The following is a 19,847-nucleotide window of genomic DNA, read 5'->3' on the forward strand; positions in this document are numbered from 1 at the left end:
AAAAATGTTCTCGAGCCGGCCTTGTCGTTATGGATACACGTACAGCCAGCCCATCGTCTTTCCTGTCTACATACTGTGTCACAAATCTCTCGTCGCACTACGCACCGTCTCGGCCTTAGGAGCGTTGCTCTCTATGATCGCAGATCTGCCAGACCCATTCCAACCACAAAAAGGCACCAGATGGGTCGGGGTTTGCATGCCACCTACATACCTATTAAAGCACTGTGGTGTTCAAACCAGTCTTCATGTTGGTGACAGGTTTATCCTTTGAACACGTACACGGAACTCGCTAGCTGAAGAACTGCAACCGTAACACAACCATCACTGACCATTGCTAACCTTCGAGACCGCTTACCCAACAATGGACGGTGCTGTCACTTATCATACTGAGGGCCTGGGTCCGCAATAGCGTGAGCCTGTATTGTCCTGTGGGGGCAACACGACCCGCAAGGACGGTCTATATACCACACGCCAAAGGGACGCCCAAGTCAATCACATCCAAGGCTGGTATTCCTGAACATCTTGCGTTCTTATAGCGTCGTCATGTCTCACAATGTCACCACGGTATCGCCGTACCTCTCGTTGCGACGTCGATCTCGAGGATGAACTAACTCTCACACAAGGGATGTACGTTTCTCAGACGCGGAATCCGACGTCGTTTATAAGAAAAGCCTTCGTGTACGGGGGAACTGTTCATAATAATGTATTCATGTCGTTACAGGCTAGTCATTAACACGGAGAAGTTTATGTGACCATTAATTTGAAGTAGACTTTGCCCGAACTACAGCTTGGTGCAATATTTCAAGCTTCGTCCCGATATCGTTCTCCATTAACCGTTACATAAATCAAACGAGGCGATTATCGGCAAGCACGATAAGATGAAACCATTGAAACTGTGATTAATGGGTGACGACACAACTGTCAGTGACGAGTCCGAGAACTCTCGGCGCTGCTGACGTCACGAGGCGGGGACAAAGCAGCGGGAAAATTAGGAGGAGTCGGCGCTTGGGCAGCTAGGCCGCTCGCTAGGCAAATCAGTGCTCGCGGCGGCGGCCGACCAGTATTAAGGGGAGCGCCAAACTTGGTATACGGGCAGCGGGACCGTGGGACCGAGCGCTGAGACCGCGCTGGAGACCAAACCGGGAGGCGGCAGTGGCCGTGGGAGCCTCGGGTTATCTCGCAGGACAAAAGGACTCGTCCCGTCCAAGCGGTGTCCGGGCCCGTATTAGGAAGCGGGCGGTGGCGGGCAGCGCGCCGGCGGCGCCTCGCTCGCGTTGCCCACGTCGCGATATAAACAACTACAAACAACCACTGTGCTGCAACTCACCGGCGTTTATTTATTTATTGTTACTTCTAGAACACTCGACATTTCGACCTTTCTGTTGGAGTCTTCTTCAGGATTTTTCTTGCGTCCTCCGGTTAGCTAAACTCAGCAACCCGGGGACACAAGACCATTTCTGAAGACGGTTCCCACGGAGGGGTCGAAACGTATTCTAGAACTTTGAAGAGGAATATAACGAGCCCCAACAACTCAGATTTTAGCACCAATGACAATGGCCAAAGCAACCTGCAGGCTTGAATACACACAAATCGCCTGCTGTATTGAAACTAAAACGGGCCGTATTTTTTTCCAATAATTTTTATCCATTATTCAATACGTTAACTGAAATTCAGAGCAAGCTCTGTTTCACTTGTGGCTATTTCCTGATCAAGTCCTTGCAACAACTCATCGACTAAATTATTTACACACTAAATCAAAATTCAAATGGCTCCGAGCACTAAGGGACTTAACATCTGTGGTCATGAGTCCCCTAGAACTTAGAACTACTTACACCTAACCAACCTAAGGACATCACACACATCCATGCCCGAGGGAGGATTCGAACCTGCGACCGTAGCGGTCACACGGTTCCAGACTGAAGCGCCTAGAACCGCACAGCCACAACGGCCGGCACACACTAAATCAACTAGCAAACACGCATTGAAAACTTGTGTAGTTCGAGAAAGGTAAAAACGAGATAGATAGTCTTCGACAATACGATTAAATACTTTCATTTTCTACCCGCATACTTTCATTTTCTACCCGCAAGGGTAAAGTGGGCTGCCTGCTTCATTGAACACCCTAATTCGTTATCATACAAATGCCAGGTGAGCTGGCCCTGGAGCATGGGGGAACCTAGATGATGATATTTGTGCATAGGCCTCCGGTTCCCGAATCTGCTTTTCAACCAAGGGAACGTCCCCAAAATAAATACAGCCGTTATGAGGGTGGCCAGACACAGCTGTAAGAGTATTGCAGGGTAAGTTATTGTACGAAATAACTGTTAAGAAAAAAATCTATATGTATGTCGCTTCCGAGTTAATTAGCACTGAAGTTAGCCAATCAGCCCGTTGCGTGAGCAAATTCAAGTGGCCTCGCAGATACAATTAGTGTCAGTTGTTCTCATAGCAATGATGGTACTATACGAGACTGCTTAGCCTCTTGCACGGTTTCGATCCTTATTCCGCCCCATGTCCACTTTTTGTATTATTCTCTGGTTAGATTTTAGGAAACCAAACGAACAACACGTTTGGCTACACCGTCTCCGGCGAGCCGCTTTAGTTCCCGAGCACAACGGCCTTATTGGCCAATTTCAATGCAAAGTAACTCGCAAACGGCGCAACGGATCGAATTGTTTCCTTAACAATTATCTCGCATCACAACCTGCTCAGCAACACCTTTATAAGCATTTCAGACTGTTTCTGACCACCTTGTATACTTGTTTGTAGACACAGCTGTTACTGGTCCGTCCTCGTGTTCGTTTCTAATGTGATGGCTTGTGTTTTGGAGACCGCCTGCTTAGCTGAGTGGCAATGTGCTTGCCGCCCCCCCCCCCCCCCCCATGCAGCGCCGGGCTGGAGATTTTCTCCTCATCACCGGCACGTAAGTCGCCCAATGTGGCGTCGACTGAAATTAGACTTGCACTCGACGGCCGACCTTCCCCGGATGGGGCCTCCCGGCCAACAATGCCACACGCTCATTTCATTTTTTTAGTGTATGGGACCAGCAAGACTGTGTATCATACCGCTTGAGGGAACAGTATACCTCATTTGAAATCTTTTATCACGCTGAGAAGCGACACATCTCCCTGTTTTATCAGAATTACTATCATTCTACCACACTCACATTATACATCACGCGATCGCCTGTTTGGTGTTCATTATTGGTCCTAGCATTTCTCTCCGCCTTTTCAGTGTCACTTCTATCCAACCAAGAAAGAGTTTAGCGTCTCTTCAGTAAGAAAGCAAACGGGACACTCACAATTCGAGGATGTTAGAGAAGAAAATCGGGAGCGACTTCGGTGAAAGATTGATACTAACGTCGAATGAATTTATCTGAAGAAACCACACAGCACCTAAAAGTGAATGATCGAACTAGTAATTGAATACCGCTTCATACCAAAGCGCCACTTTGCACGGTAGCACATACGAAGTCATTCGATTTGGCCTCGCAAGCAAACCCACCTAAAAGCTGTTGCTGTATGAACAGACTGCATAAAACAGAGGCGAGTGTTTAATGTTACTTCAAGCACCGAATGAAAGTTTGCGCTATTTGTCACGTAAATCACGGACTTAATTTTCTTCTAATCTATTTCGTTGTTTTTAAAAATAGTTATTTTGAGTATCTGTATGAACAACTAACTTGCAAATTCGATGGTGGATCGTACTGATGCTTCAAAGCCGTCATTAAAGTTACTGGCCATTCAGCACGATCAGTAGAATTCTCTATAGATCGACACTTTATTATTAATTATGTTTACTGAACATGAAATATTTCATTGTACATCTGCAAATGTACAAATAACAAGGTAGAAAACACTACGTAGTTTCTGAAAAAGAGTACTCACCACATCGCCTGCACTGAGACGGGCTTGAAGATGTGCTGGCGACCGCAGACACTGACGCTGAAGCCCCTGAAAATTACATCACAACACTCATTTCTGTGCGTCAAAACAATAAATAACTAACACACACACACACACACACACACACACACACACACACACACGTCACTATCGTCCAGATTTTTACCAAATATCAATCAGAAAGACAATGGCAAATAAAACGAAGGGGCTTGTTTGTTGTTTATCCAGCTACTAACCGAGGTAGCTGCACTTCACAGCGTTAATAAAATAAGCAGATGCTTGGGAAAATTGATTGTCAGCGTGTTTCAATAGAGCCGTGACGTAAAATTGCCATAATTAATAGCACGATAACCTAACAGCCAGCTCCATAATTTTTACCGTTAAATAAATTGATGAATGCTTCGACTTGCACCCAAGTAGACTCCTTTGGTGCATAATGACTTGTAAATGATTACACATCCGGAACTACGTGGCAGTAAAAGCAAAATAAAGAGAGATTTCAATCCAACCACGTAGCAGAATATTTTCCTTCAGTAATATCCCACAAAAACCACAGTATCTTAACTTACTCATATTTTCGATTCGGGTGGCGCGATAAACAGACTATCAACATGTGAAATCTAAAATTTTCTCGTTGAATTAAATGTTCGAAGAGATTTCGTGATTGCAGCCGGTCGTCGTAAACTTCACTCCGCGATATTTCAAATGGACACCTGCTAGTCATCTTCAGGTGAGCCATCGAAGTCTTCGATGACTGGCAGGTGTCTAGTTGAAATATCGTCGCGTGAAGTTTACAATCCCGACATCTCTTCGAACAGACTTTCAAGTATCAACATGTTATTTAGCTGTAATTACTGCATGAACTAATTTTCGAGACAATAAATTCGTGGATTATATTTTTGCAGAATTTACGAGATATTATTTTTGGCGGAAAATAGTCCGATACGTGGGAACCCACGCGCTTTGCAGAACCGACCGTATGTCCTCCTTCCAACGCACACTGAAATGGCAAAAGGCTTTCAGACAACACGGTTAGAACAATGAAATAATTTTTCATAGCGTACGGTGATATCGAAACAGTGCCGTATTTACATTTCATATATGTGCTGGAATGAACAGGTCTCCACAATCTGTGGTGGCATTTACAACATCAACTTGGAACGCATGTTGAAACTATATTTGGTTGTTTTCGTTTTGATTCAGGTCGTATAACGGCCTAAGTCAAGTGTCAGATGTCCTTTCGTTCACACGACTTAACAGCACGTTCATAATTTCTTATCTTTGGTGTTTATTGCCAATAAAACCCCATCCAAAGTTTAAGGACGTTTATTAAGAAGCCCTTTCCTTCGTTTTCAGCAGTTAAGAACTAGATGCTAAAATTGAAATGCGGCAGTACTCCTCTTTAATATGTTTAATTATAGATGACATAAAAAATTGCAACTACACTCCTGGAAATTGAAATAAGAACACCATGAATTCATTGTCCCAGGAAGGGGAAACTTTATTGACACATTCATGGGGTCAGATACGTCACATGATCACACTGACAGAACCACAGGCACACAGACACAGGCAACAGAGCATGCACAATGTCGGCACTAGTACAGTGTATATCCACCTTTCGCAGCAATGCAGGCTGCTATTCTCCCATGGAGACGATCGTAGAGATGCTGGATGTAGTCCTGTGGAACGGCTTGCCATGCCATTTCCACCTGGCGCCTCAGTTGGACCAGCGTTCGTGCTGGACGTGCAGACCGCGTGAGACGACGCTTCATCCAGTCCCAAACATGCTCAATGGGGGACAGATCCGGAGATCTTGCTGGCCAGGGTAGTTGACTTACACCTTCTAGAGCAAGTTGGGTGGCACGGGATACATGCGGACGTGCATTGTCCTGTTGGAACAGCAAGTTCCCTTGCCGGTCTAGGAATGGTAGAACGATGGGTTCGATGACGGTTTGGATGTACCGTGCACTATTCAGTGTCCCATCGACGATCACCAGTGGTGTACGGCCAGTGTAGGAGATCGCTCCCCACACCATGATGCCGGGTGTTGGCCCTGTGTGCCTCGGTCGTATGCAGTCCTGATTGTGGCGCTCACCTGCACGGCGCCAAACACGCATACGACCATCATTGGCACCAAGGCAGAAGCGACTCTCATCGCTGAAGACGACACGTCTCCATTCGTCCCTCCATTCACGCCTGTCGCGACACCATTGGAGGCGGGCTGCACGATGTTGGGGCGTGAGCGGAAGACGGCCTAACGGTGTGCGGGACCGTAGCCCAGCTTCATGGAGACGGTTGCGAATGGTCCTCGCCGATACCCCAGGAGCAACAGTGTCCCTAATTTGCTGGGAAGTGGCGGTGCGGTCTCCTACGGCACTGCGTAGGATCCTACGGTCTTGGCGTGCATCCGTGCGTCGCTGCGGTCCGGTCCCAGGTCGACGGGCACGTGCACCTTCCGCCGACCACTGGCGACAACATCGATGTACTGTGGAGACCTCACGCCCCACGTGTTGAGCAATTCGGCGGTACGTCCACCCGGCCTCCCGCATGCCCACTATACGCCCTCGCTCAAAGTCCGTCAACTGCACATACGGTTCGCGTCCACGCTGTCGCGGCATGCTACCAGTGTTAAAGCCTGCGATGGAGCTCCGTATGCCACGGCAAACTGGCTGACACTGACGGCGGCGGTGCACAAATGCTGCGCAGCTAGCGCCATTCGACGGCCAACACCGCGGTTCCTGGTGTGTCCGCTGTGCCGTGCGTGTGATCATTGCTTGTACAGCCCTCTCGCAGTGTCCGGAGCAAGTATGGTGGGTCTGACACACCGGTGTCAATGTATTCTTTTTTCCATTTCCAGGAGTGTACAAAAGAAAACGGAGAGAAAGAGCATTGTATCGTAATGACTGACCAGTAATTGGAAGTATAAAACACCTGACGCCGTTTGCCCATCGGGACGAATGAGATGGCACATTTTAAACGAAGAATTAACTACGAGAAAGCAATGAGCAAGATGTACAATGCGTTCTGAATGCTGGCCAAAAGCAAATGCGTAAATGAGTACGTCACTCAGTTACGTACTGTACTTGGGTGCCGATCTGTTACTTCGGATGATCACCTCATCTGAAAAGCGAAGAAGCAATGAACGCAATATATGAAGCCAGTTCCCCGCACCAAAGAAGGCGAAATCGACTTCATTTGCCGTAAAGGGATTATTACTATAAATTCCGTAGCAAAGAAAAACACTAACTTGGTAATATTAAGCATGTCTGGAAGGCCAGCTGATTGAAAAATGGATGTTTACAGTCTGAACTGCAACTAAAAAAAAACATTTTTCATTGGGACAATCCATTTTTCCACACAGGTACTTTCGTACTGGGAAACTAGGGAACACGGAATACAAATTTTTGAGAGATTTACCCTATTCACCAGATTTGGCTCGCCCAATGAACAGATTACGGCAGTCGTGGATTGATATTTTGCAGACGTTTCCGAATCGCATACACTAGAAAAACGTATGAGTAATTACGACGTAAAAAGGGCTGCAGTGAAAATTAATAAGTGCCTTTTAGACCTAAATTAACATTGTCTTTCACTACCAGACCGCGAACTTTTCTCACTGTACTCGTATTTGGCTGTCTGTTCGTAGAACTCTCAGGAAGCGTGATGTAAGACATCGATTTTCTGTGCTATCCCCCGAATCTCATTATTGTAGAAATACGTATAAAAGAAGACCATCCAGCTTTTCCTGAGAAGAGGAGCCAGTCTGCGCTGTTTGTAAATTGCGACGTCACTGTACAGCCAGCACTGCTGTATCTAGCACCTGCTGGGATCTGCAGGTAGCGAGCAGGGAAGCTGATAAGGTTGCGAGCGATATATGACTACCCGCACCGCTTCCTTATAAGGCCATCAGGTCGCCGCAGTACGGCACATCTGCAAGCGAAATAGCGCCGTTCAACAACACACCTGTACGCCCACACATTTGTCTCTTTTTAGTCATTTCTTTGAGAACTCCCGGATAACCTTTACGAGCCCCCCCGCAGCAACTGAGACAACTGAGCAAATACGTAATTCGCATCGGTAACACACTCCCTCTTTCTCGCACGGAAAGTCATCTGAAGGGTGTGTGGTGACAGCATCTGGTAGTCAAGCCACCTTTTCAAATCCGGCTGAGGTGGTAGAGACTGTACAACAAGTCATATAGTTATTTTCTTATCTCTAGAGACCTGAAGATGGTTCATTTGAATCGAAGCCTATCATAACAGAAGAATAAGCAAAATAGACGGATAATAAAATTAGTTGTGCAACCATTGATGTGTATTTACTAAAAAAATTATCCAATAAACAATTTAAAAAAGGTAGAAACGTTTTAAATCAAGAAATTCTAAAGCAGATAACAGAAACACATGTTGCCGCAAACTGAATGCTCTTAAAATAATTATAACGAAAACGTGCGAGTTTGAAGCGTATCAGTCGTTCCCTTGCAGACTCGTCTGTTCCGTACCCGTTTTCTGATCGACAAGAGGAACTCTATTGCGCAGCTGGGACAGACTGCTACATTTATGTCACTATTACAGGAAAAATAGTCACCAGAAACTAACTGAGCACTAATACCGAGCGGCAAATAGTTTTATATGCTTTTAAATATCATTAGCCGCCAGTATTGAAGCAGAACGGTAAATCCTGTGAGAATTTGTAAAACAGGAATGGGGGCATAAACTTTAATCTCATGAACTGAGGAGTAAAAGTTTTGTGGTTTCTTCCAAATTAAGAAGACGTTAGACGTCGAAATCTAGGCTGATCAGGTGTATATGGAATGGGCATCACATACTACATGAGGCTTTTCTTTCTACGTCCAACTCCGCGTGATATCAAAACATCGATATTGCTTGCAATAAATGCATCCGCTTTCAGATCCTTCTACAACAGTGAATCAAAATTGATCCCACAAAAGGCTTAGGTTTTTATGTTTAGGACTCAAGGACATCAAGATAAATATTAGGATTCCAGCTGAATATCCCGTCGATTCAAACACGAGGTAGTAGCTCGAAATAAATGAAGATAGAAGAAGAGTTCGGCCGCGACGTAACTGAAGGAATACCAGCATTAGCCTTGCATGATTTGGGAAAAAATCGGGAAATTCAAATCAGGACAGATGGGTAAACCTTACAATTCCCGAATGAGAATCCTACCTCTTCGACAGCGTGCCTGTCAACTCGGTCCAAGGACTCCAGCTTCTAGCATATATTCAACTCACTCCCTTTAACATGAATGGAGTCCTGAGATGTGCTCTCTCGTTCTGCCTTTTCAGCGGGGAAATGCGATTCTTTATATCTTAACACAGAGACTCGTCAAAATGAGAGAAATGTAGTTACCGGAATCGGTTGTTATTTTGGATTAAATGTGACCTTTGATTCCACTTCTCCGATTCTCAACCAAATCGTCGCCTTTCAGTCTAACGTAAACTTCGGGCTACGTTATCGTCTGTGCATCACTACAATAAAATTTCGTATTAACATTCACTTGCTTCAAAACGTACAAACAAACTAATCTAGACCTTGAGATAACTACAGATCAGTTGGGCAACCCAATCTTCATTCCAAAAAATCATACAGGCACAAAAAAATCCTGTTATTGTTTTGTTTGCGCACATTTGACGTTACAAGCTACCATATAACTGTTGGGAGATGAAGGCAACATCCGGTATCCGTAGGTTCCATTTTTCCGGTATTTCCGGGACAGCTTAATGCCTGTACGCAAACTGAACTCTTCGGGACATTATTGTTTGGTCTTCATTCACGTCAGCAGCGCTATTTCACCATTCTGTCTGCCGACTATCTGTACAAACCATTTCTATATGTAATCCCCCAAGAACTTGCACCAGATAGCGAGTAACTGGATAGAGCTGTAAGGCACCGCAGCTTTTGCCCAACGCGGCGGTGTTGGGTTCCGTGGCTGTGGCAAGTGGGAAAAACGATAAACGGGCAAGAGGACGCCGGAAGGAGGCGTCAACAGACCAACAGGAAGAACACTAGTGTTGCAAGCTGCTCATGAAATATACACGTGTTCCGCAGTGAGACCGACTGGGTGTTATAATGTACAATACCATCCCTCAGTTGGCACTGCAGTCGGCTAGCGGTGGTCTGATAATACATGCAAAACACTGGCTATCTTAATCTCAATGAGCCATGCACGATCTGCTCTTCTGAGTCAGCTGTTCCACTGAAACGTCACTGACTAGCGTGGCGAGATATTACAAGTACAGATAAACAGCTTTAGATTCTCACTAAGATATTAACGACGCACCACTGTGCCGCTGGAGATGACCTATCCACTGCTTTCCTGCTGGTTCTCACGGCTTAGTACTAACTGAATACTCTGTAACAAGCGATAAGGTTCTTTATCGGAAATTCGCATTTTTACTCATTCTCCCGAAATCCTGACAGACTATGATGACTACAGAAAGAATGTTTTCCATACCACGACTGCAAAGCAAATACGAAACACGATCGCGTCCATTTAAAATAATCTAACAGACTGAAACGATTTCTTCATATGACTGAGCGGTAACGGAGCTATTCTGATCAGTTATTTATACAGCACTTAACAAGGTAAGAGAACGACTGCAGAGAAACCTTCACACTAATGGAAACAGCTAAGGAAAAACACATCTACGTTCTCTGCACAACTGACTGATGCGCGCTACGACGAGAAAAGTACGCAGGCACGCATATATGCAGCCAAGAAAGTTTGCTCAAGAACCCATTATGTGGAGTGGAGTCTAACAAAAGTTGGCTCATACTCTGCCTTTGTGAGAATCTCCTTTCATGCAAGCATACATGCGAACAAATGTCAAACGATCTCCGAGGTTGTGGAAGCACAATCTCCGTAAAAGAAAAGAAAAGTTGCATTACCCGGTTAATGATGTGGTATCTTTACAAAACTGTTTAAGGATGGTGTTCAAAAACATCACACAAGTGCTGAGTCTCAGTGCGTACGTTGTTTTGAAGTAACATTCTCACCGGCAGTGCACCGTGCAGTGAGCACCGAAACTCCATCATGCCTTTAACAGTGCTAGCCTTCAAATTTAGCATCTGCTATAAACAAAGCTTTTAATGAAAAAATGTTTTTAACCAAGCAGAACAACGAGAGGTCCAGTACCTTCCATCACAGAAAAAAAAAAAAAACCGGCATGGCCGCAATCACTTCATCCATAGATTTCGCTACAGGCACTAGAAAGGGTCGTATATGGCACACACTAGTTTAAACGCTTCCATCGAAAAGCCAAAACTTACCTTATTCTTCTCTTTAATTTTGTTCGCGTTGGTACATACGTTCGTACAGTTTTTCTTTGCACATTGGTGTTCCGGTTGCTATGGGTTTATTTATCGATCGCCATTTTTTATTTGCAGTTCACTGTTGCTATTTGAGTTTACACGTTGTCATTTTGTCATTTGGAGATATCAGTGTAACTGTGGACGCTAGAAAGTGGAGTGCCAAGTGGAGATTGTTCAAATGGCTCTGAGCACTATGGGACTTAACACCTGTGGTCATCAGTCCCCTAGAACTTAGAACTACTTAAACCTAACTAACCTAAGGATATCACACACATCCATGCCCGAGGCAGGATTCGAATCTGCGACCGTAGCAGTCGTGCGCTTCCTGACTGAAGCGCCAAGTGGAGAAATCAGAACACTTCCCACATATTCTTCTGTTCGAAGTCAATAGAGGGGTGACAGCAGCAGAGACAACCAGCAACATTTGAGCCATGTATGTGGTAATGCCACTGGACAGAGCACAGTAAGAAAATGTTTTTCTCGTTTTAAGGAGGGTTGTTCTGACATCAGTAACTATTCACGTTCAGGAAGACATTCCGGGTTTGATGTAGATCGATTAAACGTATTAGTCCTGAATGATCCACGCCAGTGCACTTGACAAGTGGCAGATGTGATGAACCGTTGTAATTCCATCACCTTACGTCATTTTCATGCAATGGAGAACGTTCAAAAACTCGGGAGCATGGATGGGTACCACATGCTCTATGCGAAAATCACAGAAATCAGCAGGTGGCCATATGAGCATTATGAGCATCTCTGCTTGCTCGCCATCAATTGGCTCGTGATCAACACCGACCATTCCTATCCCGCACGGTTGGTTATTGGTGACGAGAAATGGTGTCTTTATGCTGGCATAAGGAAAAGAAACGAATGGTTTGTGCCCAAACGAAGGAGCAACTCCCCGTACATACATCTGCGCGCATCGACAAAAGATTATGTTATGCATCTGTTGGAATAGCGACGGTGTGGTGTTCTAGGAATAGCTTCCCTGTCCGCCCCCGTTAGCTGAGTGGTCAGCGCAGCGGAATGGCACACCAAGGGGTCCGGGTTCGATTCACGGATGGGGAAGGAGATTTTCTCCGTTCAGGGACTGGGCGTTGTGTTGTCCCCCTCATCATTTGATCCCCATCTCCGACGGGCAAGTCGCCCAATATGGCGTCGAATGCAATAAGTACTTGCCCCCGGCGGCCGAACTTCCCCGAATGGGGTACTCCCGGCCACAATGACGTACGCTCATTTTTTTTCCCCCCAATAGCTTCCCTGAGGTATAACCATCGCTGCTGACATTTATTGTCAGCAACTGAAACGTCTTACAGACGCAATCCAAGAACAACGACCAGAAAGACTGCGTGAAGTGATGGTATTCCACGATAACGTCCGTCCGCATTCTGCTAGACTGACCAAAAAACGCTATACAGGAGTTGGGTTGGGAATTCGTTCCGCACTCACGTTGTTCACCTGATCTCGTGCCCTCAGATTTTCACCTTTTCCGCTCTCTATCGAGCAACCTTCAAAGAACTTCCTTTCCTGATGAAAATGCCATCCGAACACGGCTCCATGACTTGTTCGCCTCGAAACCACGCGATTTCTGAAGTGGTGGAATCGTTACTCCAGCGTTGGTAGACTGCTGTAAACAGCAAAGGGGAATATAGTGTTGATGACTAAGCTCTCAGTTACATGTACAGGGTGTTTCAAAAATGACCGGTATATTTGAAACGGCAATAAAAACTAAACGAGCAGCGATAGAAATACACCGTTTGTTGCAATATGCTTGGGACAACAGTACATTTTCAGGCAGACAAACTTTCGAAATTACAGTAGTTACAATTTTCAACAACAGATGGCGCTGCGGTCTGGGAAACTCTATAGTACGATATTTTCCACATATCCACCATGCGTAGCAATAATATGGCGTAGTCTCTGAACGAAATTACCCGAAACCTTTGACAACGTGTCTGGCGGAATGGCTTCACATGCAGATGAGATGTACTGCTTCAGCTGTTCGATTGTTTCTGGATTCTGGCGGTACACCTGGTCTTTCAAGTGTCCCCACAGAAAGAAGTCACAGGGGTTCATGTCTGGCGAATAGGGAGGCCAATCCACGTCGCCTCCTGTATGTTTCGGATAGCCCAAAGCAATCACACGATCATCGAAATATTCATTCAGGAAATTAAAGACGTCGGCCGTGCGATGTGGCTGGGCACCATCTTGCATAAACCACGAGGTGTTCGCAGTGTCGTCTAAGGCAGTTTGTACCGCCACAAATTCACGAAGAATGTCCAGATAGCGTGATGCAGTAATCGTTTCGGATCTGAAAAATGGGCCAATGATTCCTTTGGAAGAAATGGCGGCCCAGACCAGTACTTTTTGAGGATGCAGGGACGATGGGACTGCAACATGGGGCTTTTCGGTTCCCCATATGCGCCAGTTCTGGTTATTGACGAAGCCGTCCAGGTAAAAATAAGCTTCGTCAGTAAACCAAATGCTGCCCACATGCATATCGCCGTCATCAATCCTGTGCACTATATCGTTAGCGAATGTCTCTCGTGCAGCAATGGTAGCGGCGCTGAGGGGTTGCCGCGTTTGAATTTTGTATGGATAGAGGTGTAAACTCTGGCGCATGAGACGATACGTGGACGTTGGCGTCATTCGGACCGCAGCTGCAACACGGCGAACGGAAACCCGAGGCCCCTGTTGGATTACCTGCTGCACTAGCTGCGCGTTGCCCTCTGTGGTTGCCGTACGCGGTCGCCCTACCTTTCCAGCACGTTCATCCGTCACGTTCCCAGTCCGTTGAAATTTTTCAAACAGATCCTTTATTGTATCGCTTTTCGGTCCTTTGGTTACATTAAACCTCCGTTGAAAACTTCGTCTTGTTGCAACAACACTGTGTTCTAGGCGATGGAATTCCAACACCAGAAAAATCCTCTGTTCTAAGGAATAAACCATGTTGTCTACAGCACACGCTTACAGCAGAAAGACGACGTACAGAATGGCGCACCCACAGACTGCGTTGTCTTCTATATCTTTCACATCACTTGCAGCGCCATCTGTTGTTGAAAATTGTAACTACTGTAATTTCGAAAGTTTGTCCGCCTGAAAATGTACTGTTGTCCCAAGCATATTGCAACAAACGGTGTATTTCTATCGCTGCTCGTTTAGTTTTTATTGCCGTTTCAAATATACCGGTCAAAAAAAAAATGGCTCTGAGCACTATGGGACTTAACTACTGTGGTCATCAGTCCCCTAGAACTTAGAACTACTTAAACCTAACTAACCTAAGGACATCACACACATCCATGCCCGAAGCAGGATTCGAACCTGCGACCGTAGCGGTCACGCGGTTCCAGACTGTAGCGCCTATAACCGCACGGCCACTCCGGCCGGCAATACACCGGTCATTTTTGAAACACCCTGTATCTGTTGTGTTCTCGGAGTCTTTCGCGACGGCATACATGAATAAAATGTTCTCGGTTTTCCAACCGCGTCAATTCGAATAAAATTCTCGAGCTTTCGATGGCCATCTCCGCCATCGTCGTCAGGAGTTCACTGACTGCCATCGAAAGCTCGAGGATTTTATTCGAATTGACGCGGCTGGAAAACCGAGAACGTTTTATTCACGTATCTGTTGTGTTTATTAAACTTACGGAAAAACGCTACGAACTTACACACCAACCCAATATGTCTACATTTTTCGTAAAAAGGATGGTCCTTCATAGCTTCACTTTCACTGTTCAGATGCGAAATCACACAGCAGACAACTCTCAAAGCGCACGCAGTTTTGGCGCTGATGTGTAATCAAAAACGACCACTAGCGACAAGCGGAACTTGGTGCGAGAATAAACCGCTTGCCACGGGTAGTCGAGAAAAGGGTAAGAGGGCTAACTCACCCGTCGCCGTCGAGCGTGATGCTGGTGTCGGCGAGCACCTTCAGCACGAGCCCCACGGTGGTCCTTTGGTTGCAGTCGATGCCAAGCAGCGCGCTCTCCTCGGCGTCCCCGCGGCCCGTGCACGACACCACGACCAGGTAGCGCGTGCGATTCGGGTGCGCACTCTCCAGTTTGACGGCCTGCAACATCACACAGGCGCTCTGTACCAACGACATCAACACTACTACACCTCAGTATTCAAAGGTTTACAGGGGCTAGAACGCGCGGACAATTTTCGTAACCCAGCGTGAAAATGTCAAGAAGTCAACGGGGACTCAGAGGAAGACTGAAGGCTGGAGTTCGGCGACAGGCCGTCGCTAAACTCATTAGAGCTACGCTGGCTCATTTGGACAGAGCTGCGAAATGGAAATGACACAGATATTGTTGCAGGAATCATTCAATAAATCGCCATAAATACTGAGGAAAACCTCAGTGACGATCACCCAGAACATGAATCTATTGCCGTAGCTATTCTGCCACAGTGCACTGCAACGTTTACACAAGATACGACAACTGTAACTTCACTTCAAAATCGCATCCGGAGTACAGCGAGAAGGACAAACAAGTTTTTCTATGCAAGCCATTACGTTACGACACGTCTCTACCGCTGGCTGCATAAGTCGTATGCAAGTTTCAGATTTACAAAAGTGAAAAGTCATGATGATACTTGTTTCCAGTGCCCTGGCAGAATAAGAGCTACTCGCTTATTATAAGTCCATGCGCTTCCCTCACGCTTTCTATAATAATACAGCCATGACATAAAATACTGAACGGAACAAGAGGTAACAGCTCTACACATGGATGCACACTGCTTAAATGAAAACCCGAATCTCAATTTAAAAATATACATATCAAGAGAAATGGTATCAAGACAAATAGATACTTAGTCGAAAATGTAGAACTACTATTCAGATAATCGTGGCTGACTTGATTACTGATTAAAAAAAGGTTACCCAGCCACTGCAAGAGGGATTAAAATAACCTATCCATCAATTTCTAAACTGAAAAGGCACGTTCAAATGTGTGTGAAATCTTACGGGGCTTAACTGCTAAGGTCATCAGTCCCTAAGCTTACACACTACTTAACCTAAATTATCCTAAGGACAAACACACACAAACACACACACACACACACACACACACACACACGCCCGAAGGAGGACTCGAACCTCCACCGCGATCAGCCGCACAGTCCATGACTGCAGCGCCCTAGACCGCTCGGTTCACAGGAGGCATCAGAAAGCTGAAATTTATCAGGCTACAACAAATGATTTTAAGTACGAAAAGACGGACGTGACCTCAAACATATTATTTGTCAGGTAATTTTGCCAGTGAGAATCAATGGTTTGTATGAAATACAAAACCTGCCGCTTTCTTTACCTGCGTGCGCCAGACAATGTTCACGGAAGCAAATATTACCCAGCACCACGGTTTTATGGTGTTAGTACACGTGCAGGTGTAAAAGGATAAAACCAGTGCTTGTCCAGATGTATGTACACAACACTGTGCCGACCATAACAGTGGTGTACATGTTCCGCTTTTAACCCGCCCATGCTTGCCCGGTGGCCAGGCGGGCAGGCCGCCGCGCGTTGTCAACAGAACGGGCAGGCTGCTTCACTCCCAGCCAAGCCATGCAGAACCGAACCTGGGCAGGCTGCGGGAAACTTGCTTGCCTGCCCATATAACTGCTGAGCTACGCTACGCAGACGTTTAGTCTGCGCGCGTCATTATCGTACTATAAACGTTAATTAAAAGTTTTTATTTTACCTGAGCACCAAAAGACAAACCCCAACATGGTCAAAAATATTGGGTTTTATTTGTACATTCTTCCTTTGCGCTTATATTTCGGGCTTATTATCTATATAAATAAAAATGAATTGCCAAATGTGTTGATAAGCGTAAAACTCGAAAACGGCTGGACCAATTCGGCTTTTTTTTTTTTTTTGCTGTTTTCGTAATTCTCAGGACAAGGTTTTTTTGAAATAAAATTTTTGGGAAATCGACCGAAAAATTGGAAAATTTGAGAAAAACTGTAAGTGCGTTTTCATTGTGTCCGTGTTTTTGTATTACACACAATCTTGATGAAATTTTGCACACTATACCTTGAAAGCAAGAGGAAGGTCACAGTCTACATAAAATTTCGTAGGGTGCATGGTAGAGGTTACTTTACCTAACGGAATTCGACAAATTGTACGTTTTTATTCCGATCTTGATGAAATTTGGCACACTTGATATTTCAAGCAGGATGAAAGGCGCTGTCTGCTTAAAATTCTGAATGGTACATAGCGGAGGGTACTCTAATTACACACTTCTACACCAACCTACAGTTTTATTCCGATCTTGAAGAAATTTTGCACACTTGACCATCAAGAGGAACATCACTGTCTACATAATATTTCGGACAGTGCAGGGAATAGAGTACCTTACAAAAGATTTTGACATCGTTTGCGGGTTACCATGAAATCCTTCTCCCTCTATACTGCTAAATGGTCTCAGGTCCTTAGCACACATTTCGACGCACTTTTCGGCCACTGAATCTTTGTCCTCTTTCAAGATATTTACGGAGTGAGGGAACTGCTTGTCAAATTTGCACACATGTCGTAACATACTCGAGGTTCCCGAATAAGTACTTAAGAGCTTTTTACATAGTTTGCATTGAGACACACCTACCGATTTATTTGAAGCGGCCTCATAAACACACGAAAACGTTTCCCATGCGGCACTTGTGCTCTGTTTCGTTACCAGCATGTATTCGCCAGTTGTCAATTTTTTTTCAGTCTCACTAAAGTTCGACCTATTCATTGTGCTGCCCCCACCGTTGCGATAAATGAACTGTGGGTTAACTACCTGGCTACTCTAGTCACGGCAGCTTGACAGCGCAACCTGTTGTCAGGCGCAGCAAGCTGAGCCGGTCCCGTGAAGCTTGGTAGGCCTGCGGGAACTTAGGTAGCCCGGGTCTGCGGGAGCCCAAGTCGGCCGCATTACCACTATGCCTCAGTACACGCGCACTCTTGTGTTTGCCTCGCCGCAGGCTGACCTGCATGAATGGTTGCAGAGGAGCTAGGGGCAAGCAGGCTGCAAGGGGAATTTGTACACCTCTAGACCATAAGCAGACGGTCATGCGTTTGAGTGCCAAATACATTCCCAGGAAAGTCGGTTAACGTCTACTAGCTTTTGTGCAACATTATCAGAACAGTAAACCTCGACAATCTCTCAGAATTTCCCCACTAACTTTAATACGGAGGGTCCGTCGTTGCTAACGACTGTTTATTCAGCATAGCAGAGCATTTTCTCAGCATTTTCATGTAGACATAAGTCAGCTTTAAGAATAGCGCTGATCTTATTTTATGAATTCTACTGATCATATTTACCGGACAGACGTTTTCCAAAAATTTACATGTGCCTGTGATTTATAACATTCTACAGCAATTCTCACTGTCCTAGGAACCAAATGTCAACAACAGGAAAATGATAAATTAGTTTGAACCTCCAATTTGGAAGTACAAAGAAAACTGTTGTAGTCCAGGTTCTTTATTTTTTCCTGTCTACTTACTGTTTTTCATGCATTACTCTACGTGCTTGTAACAGCTACATTGAGAAACAGTACACCACACTGTCAGCGGTTGCCTTACAGCATACCCAGGAGAAACATGTTATTTCTCCGAAGCTTCAAACTCTTTACTACACTGGGTTAGTGGTCTCAACTTTAAAATTTTATTTACACTGAAATTTTATCAATCTGTTCTATGCATATTATTTTTACATACTATATCAAATCATGTAAACCATACGCTATATAATTAAGTAAATTGAGAAACTATAGTGTAATATTATTAATGACAGATACTCCTCAGCCAAAGTGCCAAGTTATACCTCTATTCTGTTGTCCGTTTTGGAGCCTCAAAAACACTGTTTATACTAGACTCGTGCATTTTTAAATCCCTTAAGTTGTGGACGTTGCAATTCACAGGGACGTTGGGAATTTACGTTTCTCACAAGAAGAACAAAAACTGTTTCAAAGTGCACTAAGGCCAACCCGCTGCCTTCGGTCAAGGAATATGGGAATAAGTTAGCGCGAAACAGACCTATGCAAATATGGTAGCATCCGATCTCAAGAAGTTCATAGTCGAAGCACTTCGAAAGAGTTAATACATTTTTCTTGAACCTTCAGATCGAAGACCTCTGATGTGGTGACAGGAATAATGGGCTCTACATATGTCATGTTGCGGTGGTGGCTTTACATAAATGTTACGACTGCAGAGATTTATAATACAATTAAGGATTAATTATAATAATTTCCAAATACTAGTAGGTGACTCAAGATGGATTTTATTCAGCACTGTTCTCACAGACAATTACGGTCGTATTCATCTGCAAAATACATAATACGAAGTGTTTAATAGTGTTCTTCTTTCACATTTCCTTTCATGGGCAGACGACAAGAAGCAGTGCTAATCTGAAATAATGTCAGTATTAATTTACATATGCATAGGTTCCTGTCTCATTCGCCGGTGAGAGACAATGGGCTTTATCAGGGCTCCCTATCACGTAATGTAAATATCTCCCACACGAAAACATCGTCACCACTAGTCTCAACAGTGAGTATTTGTAAGTAGGGTCCACCGCTTCATGTCGTCGTCCTCAGTCCAGGTTACCTTTTTCCACGCTTCTATAGA

The 19,847-nt window shown here is 45.0% G+C and overlaps 1 protein-coding gene across 2 annotated transcripts in view; it reads right to left on the reverse strand.

Moving 5' to 3' along the window:
- The window catches only part of LOC126472148 (uncharacterized), a 628,043-nt gene that overhangs the window by 74,399 nt on the left and 533,797 nt on the right, over positions 1-19,847 (reverse strand). For both annotated transcript variants that reach the window (XM_050099915.1, XM_050099914.1), the window contains exons 4-5: positions 15,133-15,311; positions 3,888-3,953 (exon numbers count right to left, since the gene is read on the reverse strand). In XM_050099915.1, the coding sequence (XP_049955872.1) occupies positions 3,888-3,953; positions 15,133-15,311 (245 nt within the window). The remainder of the gene's footprint in view (positions 1-3,887; positions 3,954-15,132; positions 15,312-19,847) is intronic.

Source organism: Schistocerca serialis, chromosome 1 (genome assembly GCF_023864345.2).
Source record: "Schistocerca serialis cubense isolate TAMUIC-IGC-003099 chromosome 1, iqSchSeri2.2, whole genome shotgun sequence".
NCBI classification, from domain to species: Eukaryota; Metazoa; Arthropoda; class Insecta; order Orthoptera; family Acrididae; genus Schistocerca; species Schistocerca serialis.